The 17649-nt window shown below is 45.0% G+C and overlaps 1 protein-coding gene and 1 pseudogene across 1 annotated transcript; both read right to left on the reverse strand.

Moving 5' to 3' along the window:
- Positions 1-17649, reverse strand: part of LOC128344073 (zinc finger protein 420-like) — a 38465-nt pseudogene continuing 20816 nt past the window's right edge.
- LOC128344072 (zinc finger and SCAN domain-containing protein 23-like) lies at positions 6779-16659 on the reverse strand. The gene is made up of 7 exons (XM_053293520.1): positions 16439-16659; positions 15634-16316; positions 14654-14777; positions 14279-14361; positions 9095-9212; positions 7465-7673; positions 6779-6912 (listed from the first exon to the last, which is right to left on the reverse strand). The coding sequence occupies exons 2-6, from the start codon at positions 16045-16047 to the stop codon at positions 7612-7614; spliced, it is 801 nt and encodes a 266-aa protein (XP_053149495.1). The 5' UTR covers positions 16048-16316; positions 16439-16659; the 3' UTR covers positions 6779-6912; positions 7465-7611.

Genomic DNA, 17649 nt, shown 5'->3' on the forward strand with positions numbered 1-17649 from the left:
TATCACAGTAGCCTAATGTTTATTGATAACAACAAAAAATAACAACATTATTTGTTAGCCACCCCATAACAAATTTTTCTCTGGGTGGCTCATAACAGAGGATTAAAACATACAATTAAAAACACATACAGTAACACATTAAATTATAACAGACAAAAAAGGTGAAAAGAAAATACAAAGTACAATACAAAGCAGCTTAAAACTCATTTGAAAATTAGTTAAAAATCAGATCAAAATCTGAAAACCTGAATTTAAAAACCCAAATTTAAAAGGCCTGTGCGAACACAAAGACCTGCTGTCTAAAAGAACAAAGTGATGAAGCCAAGCGAACCTCACTGGGGAGGCTATTCCTTCTCAAGCATTTTAAGAGGAACTTTGTTCAAACCTGAAAAGCACCTGGAAACCGAGAAGATTGGACAGCCATTACTGTTTATTTTCCCAACTGGACTGTGGAACTCATTGACATTTGATACAGTAATGAGATATACTTCACGCTCAGAAGCAAAGCTAACTGAGGTGGCATCTCTGACAAATAATGGAAGGACAGGAGAAGCCTCTGGGCAGCAGCTAGTACATTCAAAGCTCAGACAAATAAAGGAGCACAAATCATTCACAAACATTTTCATCACCCCGTTAAAAAAATTTAATTTCTGGCCCTTGAGGGGAGGAAACGTGTCAGCATGTTACAGGGAAACCAGGCAAAGATCTCCATCATCTTGTTCTCAGCTGGAATGCAGAGAAATGTAGCTAAACACAGTCAACAAAGCCAGAAAGATTCCTAACCCGTTCTTCCCTCAAAAGATGCACCAGACAATCCATCAGGTATATCTGTCTAAAGTGACTGTGGCTGGACCAAGGAGCTGTTGCATTTCTGGCTGGACATCTACTATACAGGTGGCACTTCACGGATGCACTGTGCCTTCTGGAGATGCATCAGGTAGACATTCACTGGGGTATCTCTAGCGAGTCATTAGGGAAACAGAACCTATTAGACTTCTGCCTGGGCACATTCCTCTTCAGCCCAATCTCAAGCTAAACGGCCCAGGCAAAGAATGCCTCATCTCTAAAGTCAACCAACTTTATTACGGCCAGAGACCAGCACAGGTAATAATGCAGCAGAATAGATAATAGAACCATACTGAAAGTTGCTACATATATGCATACAGCTATCAATGTGTATAAAAATGTTTTAAAAGTATAAAATAGACTATAAAATATACTAAAGGGTAAAAGAGAGATAGCTAAAAAAATAAGACAGCTCATAGATAAGTAATAAAACTGATAACTAACTAATATACAACTCTAATAGGATGAGTAGTAAAATGTTAAAAGCTAACTATCTATGAGTTAAATGCATCTAAGAACAAAGAAGTATATCAAGAGACATATTAGGGTATCCAGTAGGTAAAACCACCGATTATGGGCTAGCAGTCCATTATCGGATCTTGCACGCCGCTGCACAGAACCTATCAACATTGTACATGAAGAGCAGCACCGTAGTGTAGGCTTGACTGGGGCTGTTACAAACCAGGCCTGATTTATATACCAAACATGCTCATTAGCTAGTATACAAAATTAGGTCTGGCTCATAATGTCATCAAGTTCTTTTATATGGTGACCATGTGTGATCTGAGCGCATGGAAGAAAGGAGATCAAACCATTCCTAAAAGAGTTCAATGGTCTTTATTGAATATAAAAGAGTAACAACATAATCTAGCAAGCAGAAAGCAGAACACTCTATCAATATTACTAGCAGTATTTAAACGGAACATCCCAGCCAGTACCAATATTCAACCCGTGTGCCTAACTAACATATGTATGTGCATTAAATCTTCCTAAAGACTAATACAATTCAGATACAGGCAGAAAAGACGGGGGGGGGGGGAGAAGGAAGGCTGAGGGCTGGCATGGTTTGGGGTGATTAGTAGAGGAAAAGTGGGGGGGAGGAGAAGGGAGCAGCGAAAGGGGAAGGGATGAGGGGATTCCAGGCTTGTAGGAGCAGCATATTTACCCAGGACCAGAGACTTGAAAGCAGTGAATCTCTTCAGCTGAAGGAGTGAGGCGCTTGGCTGGAGACAGGAGTTGTGCAGTTGCTCAGATCACCATGGCTGGGGAGTCTTGACTTTCTCACTGTGCAGTAGAAGTCACAGACAGCCTCTGACCATGGGCAGAGTTCCTGCTTTGCCCCGCGGCTTAGCAGCAAACTCTGAGTGTGTGAGCAGATTGCCCATAGGCACAGAACTACTCGCTCTCTGTCTATTGGCCTCACTGTTTATAGTGTATTTCTCTTTGCTCTCTCATAGATCTATTCAAAGTCTCATCTTTTCCTGGGTGTCCAAAAAGGTGACAACTTGCTGCTAGCTTCTGGACAATCCTTTAATTACTCAGGATATTGTCCAGTCCAGAGAGAGATCTGAATCTTCTCTTCTGTAAACTGTGTGCTCAGAAGGGAAGGGGGGAGCATTGCCCAAAGCAAATCTGCATATTTGCATCTTTGCCAGTCAAAAAGGTGTTAAAAGTCAGCAGTTAGTAAGGGGTTTCAGGATATTCTGTGTGAGACAGCAATTACATTATTTCTTGTGTACCTCTTCCTAGTGTTTAATTGAAAACAAGAGAATATTTAAAGTATACATGAAAAGGTGTGTGTGAGATTTGTAGCATTAGTGAGGTGAGAATTAAAATCTACAGGCATTTACTGTGTATGCATTTTACCTCTGTGGAACCTCTATAGAGAGCAATTGAGTTAATCACTTGGGCATTGCAGGGCCATCACTGACAACGATTAACATAGATTTTTTACAACGGAAGGAGGAACTCAAAAGGTCGGGCAAACCTTTCCACAGACATAGTGAGTCACATTTTTAGCATATGAAAGCTCAGGCCAAAGCCTTTGTGTTTCCTTGCATATCCATTTTTACAACACAATGCTGTATTCCTCCTGCTTCACAGAGCAGTTGACCTGGGTGCCAGAGTTCAGGTATCATTTCATTTCTTGATATAAAATGGAGTCAGACAAAGGCCTATAGTTCACATATTTCTGAGTTGGTACCTTTGGTTCTGATATGTTATGACCGTTCACAACAGGGCGGCCAGGGTAGTTGAGAAGTAGAGGAAAGATAAGCTTCTCCCGGCTATCTTTATAAAATGGGCAGGAAAAGAGAACATGTTCAGTGGTTTCCACCTCTCCAGAGGCAAAGCCATTCCGTTAATGGGATCTTCCTATATTTGCCTTCCAGTACAGCGGATAGAAGGGCACAGCAGAGGGCGAGGGTGAACGCCCATCTGTGGCTTGGAATTTCCAGCTGAGTCAAATATGTTGGGTGTGGGTGTGGGTGGATACCGTGAACCTAGAGCTGTCCGAGGCCAGGCAGCCAGGCACCATACTTAGGTCCACCTCTCGTTCCGTGTCCAGGATCCTCTGTTTGACGGCCGTTTTTGCTTTGTCACTGCCCACAGCAAAAAGGTAAGACGGGGAGAAGCCCAACAGTGGCACTTTATTAGCAACTGCCTGCTTCCAGGAGGACTGGAAGTTGTCCTGTAGTGTCAATGGGGCCAGGCCCTGTGGGCAAAGAGCTAGTTTGAGCCAGTGATTGAGAGCGGTCATCCAAACTCTGACCTCAACTTTTATCATGCCAGTTTCCAGACGCAAAGTGGCATAGAAGATATAGCAAGGTACCTGTAAGGCCACTCTTAGGAATTTAGATTGGACACGCTCCAATATACTAAAAGTTAGAGGGGGGTCTTGGGTGGGCACCGCAGAGTAATTGTGCCAGCGGCTTGACTTCATATAGTTTGAGCGCTGGAGGTACATACTGACCACCACTAGTTTGAAGGAACCTCAAGATGGTAGTGGAGCTCCTCCATCTCTAAAGTCAGTACAATATTCAAGACCATCCAATGTCTTTACTGTTTATATGGTGCCTAAGTTAAGATGGACACCTTAATGGGCAATCTGAAGGTAGATTCTCTCCAGGGTGATCTTTCTTCAACTTGGCCTTTAAGGTCTCGCAGTGGTACATTCATTTTTGTCTTAATCGACTTCATCCACCTTGCTGCTGGTCGTCCTCTTTTTCTCTTTCCTTCAACTTTCCCCAGCATTATGGACTTCTCAAGGGAGCTGGGCCTTCGCATAATGTGTCCAAAGTATGATAGTTTGAGCCTGGTCATTTGTGCCTCAAGTGAAAATTCTGGATTCATTTGTGCTATGATCCATTGATTTGTTTCCCTAGCTGTCCATGGTATCCTCAAAAGTCTTCTCCTGCACCAAAAGTTCTAAAGTGTCAATGCTTTTTCTATCTTGCTTCTTCAAAGGCAGCTTTCACAGCCATAGAGTGTCACGAGAAAAACCACTGTCCAAATGATTCTAATCTTTGTAGGTGTAGACACGTCACACCATCTAAATATCCTTTCCAAGGTCTTCATTGCAACCCTGCCAAGTGCTAGTCTGTGGTGTATTTCTTGACTGCTGGATCCTTTACTGTTGACGGCCAATTCTAAATGGCAGAAGCTATCCACCACTTCAATGTCTTCATTGTCAATTCTGAGGCTGGTTGCTATACCCGTTGTCATTAACTTAGTCTTCTTTACATTTAGTTGTAGTCCCATTTTTTCACTGTACTCCTTGACTTTCATTACTAGAGCAAGCAAATCATCAGCATTCTCAGCTATCAGAGTGGTGTCATCAGTGTAGCGCAGCTCATTGATGTTTCTTCTGCCAACTTAAAAACCACGCTCATCTTCTTCCAATCCAGCTTCTCTCAGGATATGTTCAACATATAAATTGAATAAAGAAGAAGTATACGGCCTTGCCTTACTCCTTTGCCGATCTGGAACCACTCTGTTTCACCATGTTTCGTCTGGACTGTGGCTTCCTGTCCTGTATATAGGTTTCTCATGAGAACAATGAGACATTCTGGGATGCCCATTTTCCTAGGGATATTCAACAACTTGACCTGGTCGACACAATCAAAGGCTTTTCTGTAGTCAATAAAGCACATTTGGAGGCTCTTCTCACGATCACATATTTACACACATATTGTAAAGCACATATTTACTTCTTTCTGGTATTCTTTGGCATTCTCAATTATCCAGTGTGCATCAGCAGTGGTGCTTCTTGTTCCTCAGCCTTTTCTGAAACATGCTTAAACATCCGGCATTTCCCTGCAGACGTAGAGCTTTAATCTGCGGTGGACGATCCTGAGCATTATTTTGCTAATATGTGAAATTAAGGATATTGTGCAGTGGTTTGTGCAATCTGTTGAGTCTCCTTTCTTTGGTATGGGTAAGTAGACTTGCCTCTTCCAATCTGTTGGCCATTGTGTCGTTCTCCAAATTTGTTGGCATAGGTTGGTTAGAGCTTTGACTGATTCTTCTTCTGTTGCCTACCATATTTCTTTAGCTTATCTTACCTTACTCTTATTCAACTTTTATCTTAAACCATGCTTTTTGGATGACTAAATTCTATTTTCTGATCACATTAACCCACCAAGTTTCCCAGTTTAGAGGGCTCTGAAACTGCCTCTCCGCAGTTTAGCTACAACATACTACCTACTACTGAAATGCTCTCTTTTGTGTGTGGATTTTCTGATCTTTAGGTTTGAGTTCCAGTTGAAGGTTTTTCACACAATGAGCATTGACATGATTTCTCACAACAAGTAGGCTGCAAGCTAAAGCTCTTTACACACTCTAAACTTCGATATGGTTTCTATCCTGTGTAGATGCTTTGATGGCAAGAAAAGCTACCCTTCTGACTGAAGCATTTTCCACAAACCAAGCACAAGCAAGGACAAGCAAATTGTGAGATCTTGCTGAAATCCCTCACACATTATGAATATTGATATGGTTACTCCCCTATGTGGATTCTTTGATGAGAAGTAAGGTAAGACTTTTGACTGAACCTCTTTCCACACTTTGAACACTGATATGGTTTCTCCCCAGTGTGGATTCTTTTATGACGAGTAAGATTTGAGATGTACTTGAAGTTCTTTCCACATTCTGAGCATCTAAATCGTTTCTCCCCTGTGTGGATGCACAGATGAGAAGTAAGTTGGCCTTGCTGACGGAAACTCTTCCCACATTCTAAACATTGATATGGTTTCTCCCCTGTGTGGACTCTTTGATGATAAGTAAGCTGTGAGATGTAGCTGAAGCTCTTTCCACATTCTAAGCATTGATATGGTTTATCCCCTGTGTGGATTCTTTGATGGGAAATAAGGTTTCTCCTGTCACTGAAATTCTTTCCACACACCAGGCACTGATATGGTTTTTCCCCTGTGTGGATTCTTTGATGATTAATAAGGTGCCTTCTCAAACGGAAACTCTTCCCACATTCTAAACATTGATATGGTTTCTCCCCTGTGTGGACTCTTTGATGATAAGTAAGCTGTGAGATGTAGCTGAAGCTCTTTCCACATTCTAAGCATTGATATGGTTTATCCCCTGTGTGGATTCTTTGATGGGAAATAAGGTTTCTCCTGTCACTGAAATTCTTTCCACACACCAGGCACTGATATGGTTTTTCCCCTGTGTGGATTCTTTGATGATTAATAAGGTGCCTGCTCAAACGGAAGCTTTTTCCACATTCTGAGCATAGATAGGGTTTCTCCCCTGTGTGGATTCTTTGATGGCAAGTACGATTTCGCCTTTGGCAGAATTTCTTTCCGCATTCTGGGCATTCATATTTTTTATCATCTGTATGAATAATTTGATGTGTGTGAAGGCTTGAGTTATGGTTTATGAATTTCACACATTGAGGGTTTTCATTCCTTCCATTTCCATTGGAATCCTTTGTTTGGACAGAAATTTCAGGGACATCAGTGTATTCAGAAGTAGCAGCTTTCTTCTCCCACGTATATTTCACTTCCCTTTCCCTACTCTGCAGTTCATTCTTTTTCTCACTCTTCCCTCCATCACCTGCAGGAATAAAAGAAAGAGAGCATCCCCATGAGGGACGAGACAGAGCGCAGGTTGCAGAAGAGACCCAATTTCTGCTGTCTGATTTTTTTCCCCATGGGGAACCTGATCCACATGTATTAATTAGCTCCCTTTCATTGGCTCTAACTGGCAGCCTGGCAGGTATTGTAGAATTGATTTTGAGGTGCTCCTCAAGCATAAAGACCCAGGTTAAATCTGCTTAGGGAGAATCTGAAATCAGGGAGCCGGGAAGTCCTCTGAATCACACCTTGGAGGCTCACTGCCACTCAGAGCACACAACACTGGACAAGGTAGACCAATGGCAGCTTCATCTGCTGCAGAGTTCTAGGAAACTTGCTATGAAAAAGCTTCTCCCTTCCCCACAGTTTGGACCTAAATGATCCATCACAATAACCTCCCCCTTCACAGTTCCCGGAGACCCCACCAGCTATTTACTGTGTGGCTTCACACGTCATGGCAGCAAATAAGGCAATGCCAACCTCCTATTTCCGACAACTGCTTACTTCAGGCATGAGCTGCGAATACCACTACCTGTATCAATGTTGGGTTCCCCAGTTGCATTTCGCTCAGGGAATCTGACACTTGTAACTGATTTCAAATCCAGTTGACAGATGCTTGGTTCTTGGAGGGAAGAACCCACTCATTCTGGTGGGTTTGGACAACACTCTGGAGCCAGACCTAAATTGCCGCCATGATGCGTGAAGCCACCCACTGGCTATTTCTCCTGATACAGCTCGCACCTATCAAATGAGACAAAAAGGGAGGGAAAACCCATGCCTGAGTTCATGGCTAGGTTGGCACAGCTCATTCGCTCCCAGGAAGACGACAGTCAGGGCATGGAAGGGGAGGGGAGGGGGAGCCCTGTCCCTCTGAGACACCTCCTCGAAATAGCATCTTTACCACTCCTGGGTGACAATGTGCAATGGCAGAGGTGCATATACTAGAACAAGCCTCACTGAATCCAAGAATTGCAGCAGGCTAAGCTGAGTAGTGGAACAGAAAGGGGGGAGTTTTAAATCTAATGGAATTTGACCGTCACAATCCAGAGACCCTAGGAATGGCAGCTATTCCTATGAAAAATGGAAGCCAACCCGCTAAGCCAAGAGTTGTCTTATCCCAGGAGGAGAAGTGGGGAATTTGGGGATCCTATTCCCCTGCTAACTGAGCAGAGGCAGCTATTTAAAGTGACGATTATCTTCATTGGGCAGGGGGAAATCAACTGGCCCCATCCAGCCCCAACACAGCACCCCTCAAGTGGCCATTGCTGGTCTCTATCTTGTGTTTCTTTCTGATTATGAGCCCTTTAGGGACAGGGATCTATCTTTATTTTTATTTCTCTATGTAAACCTCTTCGGGAACTTTTGTTGAAAAGCGGTATATAAATATTCTTCACTGTTGCCACTACCTCCCATTTTATGCAATAAAGCCCTCTTCCACTAGATTGGCCGGAGAGCTGCTCAGTATTCCCTCGTAACAGAAAATCCCAGATTTTGTAGACTACAACTCCCAGCATCCTCAGCCAAAGCCCACTGCAGCCAGGGATTTTGGGAGCTGTAGTTCACAACATCTGGGATTCCCTCTTACAGGGAATACTGACCGTGCCGAGCGAAGGGGGCAAGTCATGCTTGCTACCACAAGACAAGCTCTCCTCAATAATTACTCCAACAAAGAGGTGTGCAGCCATTCAAGACTCTGAGGAAACCCTGCCTCCTGACAAGAAACGGGCTAGGGACTTCCTTAAAATCTCAACTAAGCACAACGGTGACCACTGGAAAAAAAATATTGCAGAAATCAGAGAAGGGCCAGATCCCACGCACATTTGCCAATAACAGACACAAAAGAGGCAAAGGAAAGGACAACTCTCACCATCCCAAGATTCTTCTTAGGAGGTGACAGCATTGCTGTGCTGAACACTGTTCCCCATAACAGGGATTCTAAGATGTGACCATGCCAAAGGCAGCTGGGGGGATGGGAGTTGTAGTCAGTGACAGCTGGGAATCCCAATTACAAAGAACACTGGTGCTGATCTTTTCTGAATTTAAATATAGGCCTTGACATACGACCAGAGACAGGAAAGAGGCACCAATGGTGTCCTCAACCAAAGCCCTCTAGTTCACTGTTGCAGACCAACCACAGCATCAAAGGAAAGGAGGCGCCTTACCCAGAGAGGCCAGATGCCCACAGATCTCCTCCGTGATTTCTTTGTGCAGAGCTCTTTGGCCTGCATCCAGCAGAGCCCACTCTTCCTCTGTGAAATTCACAATCACATCCACCGGACCCTGAAAGGAGGAGGAAACATTTGTCCTGAGATCCCACACATTAATCCAGAGAGGCAGTAAAGATCCAATTCTGCTTATTTGTGAGCAGAGCACTGCCAAGGAAGTCCAACACAGATGTGTTGGACTTCAGAAGGAGAAACATCAAGAATGAGGGAAGTGGTATGAAGGAAGCTGAAAGGCAAGGTCAGGAGGGTCAATCCACTCCAGAAAGCATGGAACCTATTTAAAACCACAATAATAGAAGCTCAATTTGAATGTATTCCAAGAAGGAGGGATTTCACCACCAAGTTCAGGAGGATGCCAGCATGACTGACAAGTAGAGTCAGGGAAGCAATAAAAGAGAAGAAGACTTACTTCAGAAAATGGAAGTCTTGCCCAAATGAAGAGAACAGAAAGGAACATAAACTCTGCCAAAAGAAATGTAAGGAGACAATAAGGGATGCAAAAAGAAACTTTGAGGAGTATATAGCTAGAAGTGTCAAGGAGGATAACAAAAACGAAGCAGAAAACCTGCTAGGTAGGCGGTTGGACGCTTAGATGATGAGGGTGCGAAAGGAATTATTAAGGAGGATAAAGAGATTGCAAAGAAGCTGAATGAGTTCTTTGCATCTTTCATCACGGCAGAGGATGCTGACGATATACCCGCTCCGGAACTGAGCTTCTTAGGCTTGGAGGCTGAAGAACTGAACAGATTTGAGGTGACCTGAGAGGATGTTCTAAACTGCCTCAAAAAACTAAAGGTTAATTGCCAGGGCCAGATGGCAGCCACCCAAGAGTTCTGAAGGAACTCAAATCTGAAATTACTGATCTCCTAGCAAAAATATATAACTTGTTCCTACAATCAGGCTCTGTACCAGAGGACTGGAAGGTAGCTAACCCAATTCCGATTTTCAAAAAGGGATCCAGAGGGTATCCGAGAAACTACAAACCAGTTATCTTAACTTTTGTGCCAGGTGAACTGATGGAAAGCATACTTAAGGACAACATCATTAAACATATAGAAGAATAGGCCTTGCTGAAAGAGAAGTAGCATGGCTTCTGCAAGAGCAAGTCTTCCCTCACTAACATTTTTGGACTTCTTTGAGTGTGGACAAAGGAGATCTGGTCGATATAACATAACTTTGACAAAGTTCTCCACCAAAGGCTCTTGAGTAAACTTAAAAGTCATGGGATAAGGAGACAGGTTCATGTTTGGATTGTTAACTGCTTGAAGGACAGGAAACAGAGGGTAGGAACAAATTGACAGTTTTCACAATGGAGGAAAGTAAGAAGTGGGGTCTCCCAAGAATCTGTACTGTGTTATCAGTTGAGCTTATTCAGCCCGCTCCCAGAAGCCTCCCTGGTTGCAACTGCATCTTCAGGCTTGGAGACTGCATTTTGGTTATGCTCAGGAGCTGCACCGCAAAGTGAGCTTCCAGTTTATGTTATACATGGGGACAAGTCGCTTAGTTGGCGGTGGACTAGTCACCCCTAGATTTGGCTACCAGCAACATGAATTGGAAAGGGGATTAGATTATGTCGTAAATCTGTTAGCTCGGCTAATGCAACAGGATTTACAACCCCCTTCAGCACTCCCCCTGAGAGTTAACAGAAAGCAGCAGCGAAACTGGAGGAAGGAAAATAAAAGTCTCACAAAGAAAATAGTAAAAGAATTAAGTCCCCTGAACTGAACTAGGTACCCCTCTCTAACAATAACTGAGTAATAAGTGAAAAGTAAACACAAAGCAAGGAATGGAAAGAGTGAAGGACACCAGAACAAAGAAACGGAACAAAGCAGGAAAGCATAAACAAGGGCAAACTGGAACTTGGAAAAGTTTGGAATTCAAATAGCTCACGGGCTGCGGTCAGCGAAAGTTGCAAACAGCATCTGAGCAATTGACAGACTGCTAAGTATATATGGCTCAAGAGAACCAGCAGCCAATCAGGCTTCCCTGAGTCAGCACTTCGGCTTCCTCTCTTGTGATCTCCTGTGCCTGCGTGACTCCCACTGAGCCTCCCTCTTGAGACGTCTTTTCAAGACAGGTGAAATCCCAGCCTCCTCCTCATCAGAAATCATGTCTGGCAGCTGTTGCGAATCCTCAGCTCCAGAGTCTGGTCTCCTTGCCAAATCCTGTTGCTGTGCCTCTGAGCCCTCACTAGCAGGCGAATCCTCCCATTCCTGCTCTGACTCTTCTGAGTCAGAAGTCTGAGCCATGACAGATTCATACTCCCTCTTTCTATGAGGGGGCCCCAGCTAAGCAGACGCCAGAGCTAGCTACTGCAAGTGTCTGGCATTCAAGATCATGGCCTTGGAGTGAACTGTACACTCCTCTCAACTCCTCCTGCAAGAGAGATAACACATGATGCTAACAAAGCAATTAGGCCAAGAAGGGAAGGCAGATATGACAATTCCAACTGCAGTCTCCATTACAATAGGGATGACTTAGTGATGTACCTTTGAAAAAGTGCCCATCGAAACTTTTGATAGAATTATTGGGAAGTCCTTCCCAGCACAGGATAGAAGTATCCCCAAGCCACTGACTCTGTGTGTTCCTCTCTCCGCCCTGCTGGGGATTCAATCTTCGTGCTCTCTCGTGTCTAACACTGGAGACTCCAACTGCAGAACATCGCAACAAGCAAGCCTCATGCTGTCGGTCTTTGGGACTCCACAGCAACATGTATTCCCCTCTCCATTTGGGCCACCAGAACTGAAATCACTATCTGCTTGGCCAATTCGCTGTCCTCATGCCAAAGCGCAGCTCATTTTGCCTGGTTTTAGATTGCCCCCCCCCCCCAAATTGATCCAGCTGGCCTCACCCTGGAACTCTCCTCGTTAGGAACCCCACTAACTCCTTCACCTCTCCTGCTTTCCACTTCATCTCCTTGGATGGATGATAGACTCCAGCTGCCCAAGTCGGATCTTCATGAGGACAGGTGATAGAGCCTCTTGTCCTGCTCCTTCAGGGCTGAATATATCCCTTTCTCTCATTTCTGAAACTTTGCCCCTCTATCTAAAAGTACCTCTCTCTAGTCCGCCTGGGAATTTACACATAATTTGGAACTTTAAGCTAAATATGCCTTACAATAGTCTATTTGTAAACTTGTTTGTATTGCTTTTATGTTAGGACCGCCTAGTAATTTAGTCTTGTTGCTTTTATTATTATTTTTCAAGAAACTCCTTTTTGTTAATTAAAACCTCTCTCTCAAGCTGGTTTTCTTGAGTTCATACGCTCGCACAAATTAAGGCGGATTGGAAGTGTCTGCCCTTCTGAGCTACATTCATCACATTCACACAAACTGGGGGTGCTGACCAAACACCTCTGAGGTAGTTTCATCAACAAGTGGGACCAGTGCTCTTTAACTTCTTCATAAGTGATCTAGATGTTGGGGTAACCACAAAGTGGCCAAATTTGCAGACTACACTAAACTAGTTTTTCGTTTAGTTGCAGAAGGAAATCAGGGAGGTGTCAAGGAGAGGCAGGACAGTAATCATGGGTGACTTCAATTACCCACAGATAGAATGGGTATATTTACAGTCAAGCAAATTCACAGATCAGGGGCCTAGAGCACCTTCCTAAGGAGGCAGGGCTAAGGCATCTGGGGCTTTTCAGTTTGGAAAGGAGGTGACTACGGGAGGGCCACTGTGTGAAACAGGATGCTGGACTAGATGGGTCTGATCCAGCAGGACTGTTCTTATGTTCTTATGCAAAGCTGCTGGGAACATAACAATAGCCCTGCTGGATCAGGCCCAAGGCCTATCTAAATTGGCAAACAACATTATTTAATCCAGATAATTTATGTTAATGTGGGGGGATGGGTTTACCAGATTTTCAACAAAATGCTCAGACGTTCCTCTTTCTATTAATGTGATCCCCGACTACAACCCCTTTTTCTCCAATAGGACATAGGTGGTTGAAAAATAATGAGAAACACATTAAAGGGAAACAGTTGTTAAGAGGAGTAGCAAAACAAATATTGAGAACCTAAGAACAGCACTGCTGGATCAGGCCCAAGGCCCATCCAGTTCAACATCCTGTTTCACACAGTGGCCCACCCGATGCCTCTGAGAAGCCCACAGGCAAGAGGTGAGGGTATGCCCTCTCTCCTGCTGCTGTTCCCCTGCAACTGATATTGAGAGGCATCATGCCTCTGAGGCTGGAGGAGGCCTATCGTCACATGACTGGCAACCCCTGCTAACAGGGCAAAGAGGCACCTTTTAACGTGGTGATTCTCTTTATATAGCAGGGGGAGAGTAACTTGCCCTATCCATCCCAGCACAGTACTTCCAGTGATTGTTGCTGGTGTCTATCTTACATTTCTCTTTAGAATGTGAGCCCTTTGGGGACAGGGTTCCATCTTATTTGTTTGGTATTTCTCTGTGTAAACCACCCTGAGCCATTTTTTGAAGGGCGGTATAGAAATCGAAATAAATAAATAAATAAATAAATAAATAAATAATCACCATCGCTAGACCTGTCCTCCATGAATTTCTCTATGCCCCTTTTAAAGCCATCCAAGCTAGTGGTGGCCATCACAACATTCCATGGCAGAGGATTCCCTAGATTAATTGTGCGCTGTGTGAAAAAGTTACTTCCTTTTGTTGGTCCTAAGTTTCCAGGTCTTCAGTTTCATGGGATGAAAGGGAGAACAATTTCTCCCTTTCATCTAGAAAAATCGGACGATCGGGAGAAAGATTTGTCCACTCTACTCCATGAATAATTGTATACAACTCTGTCTTCTTTCCCCATAGTTGCCTCTGTTCCAAACTAAAAACCCAGATGCTGTAGCCTTGCCTCATAAGGAAGCTGCAACAGGCCCCTGATCATCTTGGTTGCCCACAGGAGTTCTCCTATGGGAGCCAGAGCTCCGCCCAGTAGCCTTCAAAGCCTTTGAGCGGGCAGCTTGGATAATCTAAGCCAAGGGAATGAGGCAAATCCTTTTAAGATCCAGAGTTTCGTGCAGGATGCAGAGGTTCCCTGGCTGTGCCCCCTTCTCATTTATTTAGTTTAAATATTGATACCCCATGCCTACAATACGTTACTGCTCAGGATGGCTCACAACATTCTCCTGCAGGATCCCTCCTTTACCTGGTCCAGTTGCACAGAGACCATCTCTACTCCACAAAAAAGAGTAGAAGGCTTGGATGGAAGAACGGGTGCCATTTTAGAACCTGTGAAAGGAACCAAAAATACTTTGGTTGACACACATCATCAGGACCCATGTCCATTTGGTTATCGTGCTGGTTATGGGACTGAAAGTGCCTTGGTCGCCCTGGTGGATGATGTAAACTGGATCCCTGTTGGTTCTGCTGGACCTCTCTGCGGCATTTGATACCATCAGCCACAGTATCCTTCTGGGTTGCCTCTCTGAGCTGGGGCTGAGTGGATCAGTCTGGGGACTGCGTCTGGTTCTACTTGGAGGGTCAGGTTCAGAAGGTGTCAGTTCACCCTGTTACTCCTTACCCAGTGAGGTGGCACCTCCTTCACTCTCTTGAACGATACACCTATTCAGTGAACTTTCTCTATGGTCTGATGCAGCCAGCTCTTCTATGGAGAAATTGGGGTCCACTTTTGATGGCTCCTGGCACTAAAAGACAAGAGAAGGGTTGGAGAGAGAAAATGGATTTAAAGCGGCTATTCTCTTCTATTTAGTTGGGGGCTGGGGGGAAGTGAACAACTGTCCCTATCCAACCCCAGCACATCTACCTTTGTTTCTTTTTAGACTGAGGGACTTTTTGGGAACTGGGAACCATCTCTCTCTCTGTCTATAGATATATAAATAAAATTCTCTAAGGCATACCCCATGGCTAATCCCATGTGTGGCAACTCTTGCAAGAGTTCGTGAACAGCTGCTAGGAGTTGCAAGAGCTGGCGAGGAGGGAGCGAGGCAGACGGAGAAGAAGAAGAAGGCACCACTGCGAGCCGCTGAGGACGGCCAGGTAGGCAGCAAAAACAGGGCCGCTGGCCTCCTCATGAGCAGAATGAGAGCTGGTGGGGGGTGGGAGGCAGGGGAAGGGTGAGCAGAAGGCAGTGGTGTAACTGTGAGTGGACAAGTAGGTTGCGAAAACAGGACCACAGGCCTCCACACGGAGGAGGATGAGAGCTGCCGGCCGAAAGGGCTGAGCCCAGAAGTGGAGGGGGAGGAAGGGAGAACCAGGGCTATGTAAAGCACATTAAGAACCTTTGTTGAGAGATCGTATATGAATGTTTATTTAGTAGTAGCAGTCATTTTAATACATGTTGTTAAAACCTTCTGGATTTTTAATTAAAAGCTAAGATATCAATATTTTAGAATCATCATCCAAGTTTGGCACAATCAAAAGAAAGGAGCTTGGGAAAGCCCTTCGTCAAATATCCTCCCGCCCCCCACCCCCCCAAAATTAGGCTGCCAGTTGTGAATGCTAAAACACTCATTGCTTTCAAGGTGAAAGAGACACTCTCACCTTTTGCTCTTTCTTCTTCTTGGCCTCTGCTTGGCTCAGGAGGAAACCTTCTGCTAGGGCTACTGCCTGGGAACTGGTCTCTGCTCCGCATTCTCTGACCCAGCTCTCCATCTCTGGCGGCAGGATGGTCAGCAACTGCTCCAGGATCACCAAGTCCAGGATCTGCATCTTTGTGTGTTTTTCTGGCTTCAGCCACTGACGGCAAAGGCCATGGAGTTGGCTGCAAATCTCTCGGGGGCCCTTTCCCTCCTGGTAGCACAACTGCCGGAGTCTCTGACAGTTTGCAGCTGAGCTGGTGCACTCCTCTGCCAGCATCGTCTGCACAGTTCTCTCCCAGAATTCTTCACTGCTCTTAGTCTGCCTGGCAAGAGGGTCCCTTCCTGCTTCAGGGCCAGCTGAGTGTTCCTTTTCCATCTCTGCTCCCTACTCCAAGGCAAATTCTAGCAAGACTGCCGGGTTTCCTTGCTCTACAGGAAGCTTCTTTCCTAAAGCAAGGACTGTCCAGAGAGGTGAGACTATGAAGTCCTGTGAAGTCAACACATTATTCAGTTAGCGGTATTACATTCTTGAAGATGAAAGGTGTTTTAATAACAAAAGTAGGCGATTCCAGCGAGCAATTGCTTCTTCCTTCTGTCTTTAATGGCTGCTCCAGAACAGACTGTTCCCCAGGCAGCTCAGAACAACTGTTAAAAAATAGGATGAATGACAAAACTCATGAAAGAACCAGTGACTTGAGCTCCCCCGCCCGGATAACTCATTTATTTATTTATTTATTTAACATATTTTTATACTGCCTCCAACTTACATCTCTGGGTGGTTTACCACAACATAACGACAGGGGTGGGGAGGAGATTTCCTCTTCCCTCCACCTTCTCCATTGATTCTACTTCCTGCCCAACACCTCCCTCCCCTTCATGACTGCTTCCTTGCCTCACCTCTCTATTCACTGTTGGGTCTCCTTTCTCCCCAAACTTCCAAAGCTCCTTCCCCACAATTGACTTCCATTTCTCCACCCCTCCGCTTTTATGTCCCTACCCACTTTCTGCTTGTTTCCATTTCTTGTGCCCAATCCAGGAAGGGGCTGTCTCAAACAAACAACCTTTCTTCTCTTGCAAACTCCTGCTTCCCAATGCGGATCCTCTGCAACCGAAACCCGATTCAGACATTACACTATCCTAGTGGAACAAATAGCAAGTATACTGCTGTAGCTGTGTCCAACATAATGTATGAATCATTGTACCTGTGTACAGATCTGTACACTCATTGTACAAGGGTTGAACACAACGTGTGAATGGGACTTGCTTGAGTCTGCTCAGGAAGAAGCAAGCAGAACCCCCATCCCCGTGGACCTCCCCTAAGGTTGCAGTGGAGGACCAATTTGCTACAATCTTCTCTTCTTCCCCGCCCCTGCTCTGCAATGCTTTTTTCAATGCCGCACTCCACAATCACTTACAGTCACCAGGACCTCGCCCGAGGCCAATTTTACACACACCAAAATTATTAAATTTTCAAATACAGAGAATTAAGAAGATCAATGAAAGCAAAGTGCAACTCTAAACTAGTAGTATCAAAAGATTATACGAACTGTTATCCACCAGCCGCAGCTCTAAGAGCGGGGGGATAAAATCCCCCCCACCCGAGCTCCCCCCGCCCCTGCTCTGCATTGCTTTTTTCTATGCCGCACTCCACAATCACTTACACACTCACCAGGTCCCCGCACGAGGCCAATGCCCGCGCGCGGACACCATAAAAGCAGAGACTCCTTTCCGCGGGGATGGCGGGTGGGAGTCACTTTCTCGTTGCACAGCCTTTGCAGGGACTCTCTAGGAAGGCTCCGCTCGCTCCCTTTAACCCTCCGCGCTCCGCCGCCTGCCTCGCCTACTAGGAGAGGTAGGTAGGTTCTCCTACTTCTCCTTTTGCAAAGAAGTTTGTCTTGGCTTGGGAGGAACTGCAGAGGGATCATAAGCCCCACACAGCCACCTCCCCATGAGCTGAGGTTCCCCCCTTCTCCCACTC

The sequence above is a fragment of the Hemicordylus capensis genome, chromosome 2 (genome assembly GCF_027244095.1).
Source record: "Hemicordylus capensis ecotype Gifberg chromosome 2, rHemCap1.1.pri, whole genome shotgun sequence".
Classification (NCBI taxonomy): domain Eukaryota; kingdom Metazoa; phylum Chordata; class Lepidosauria; order Squamata; family Cordylidae; genus Hemicordylus; species Hemicordylus capensis.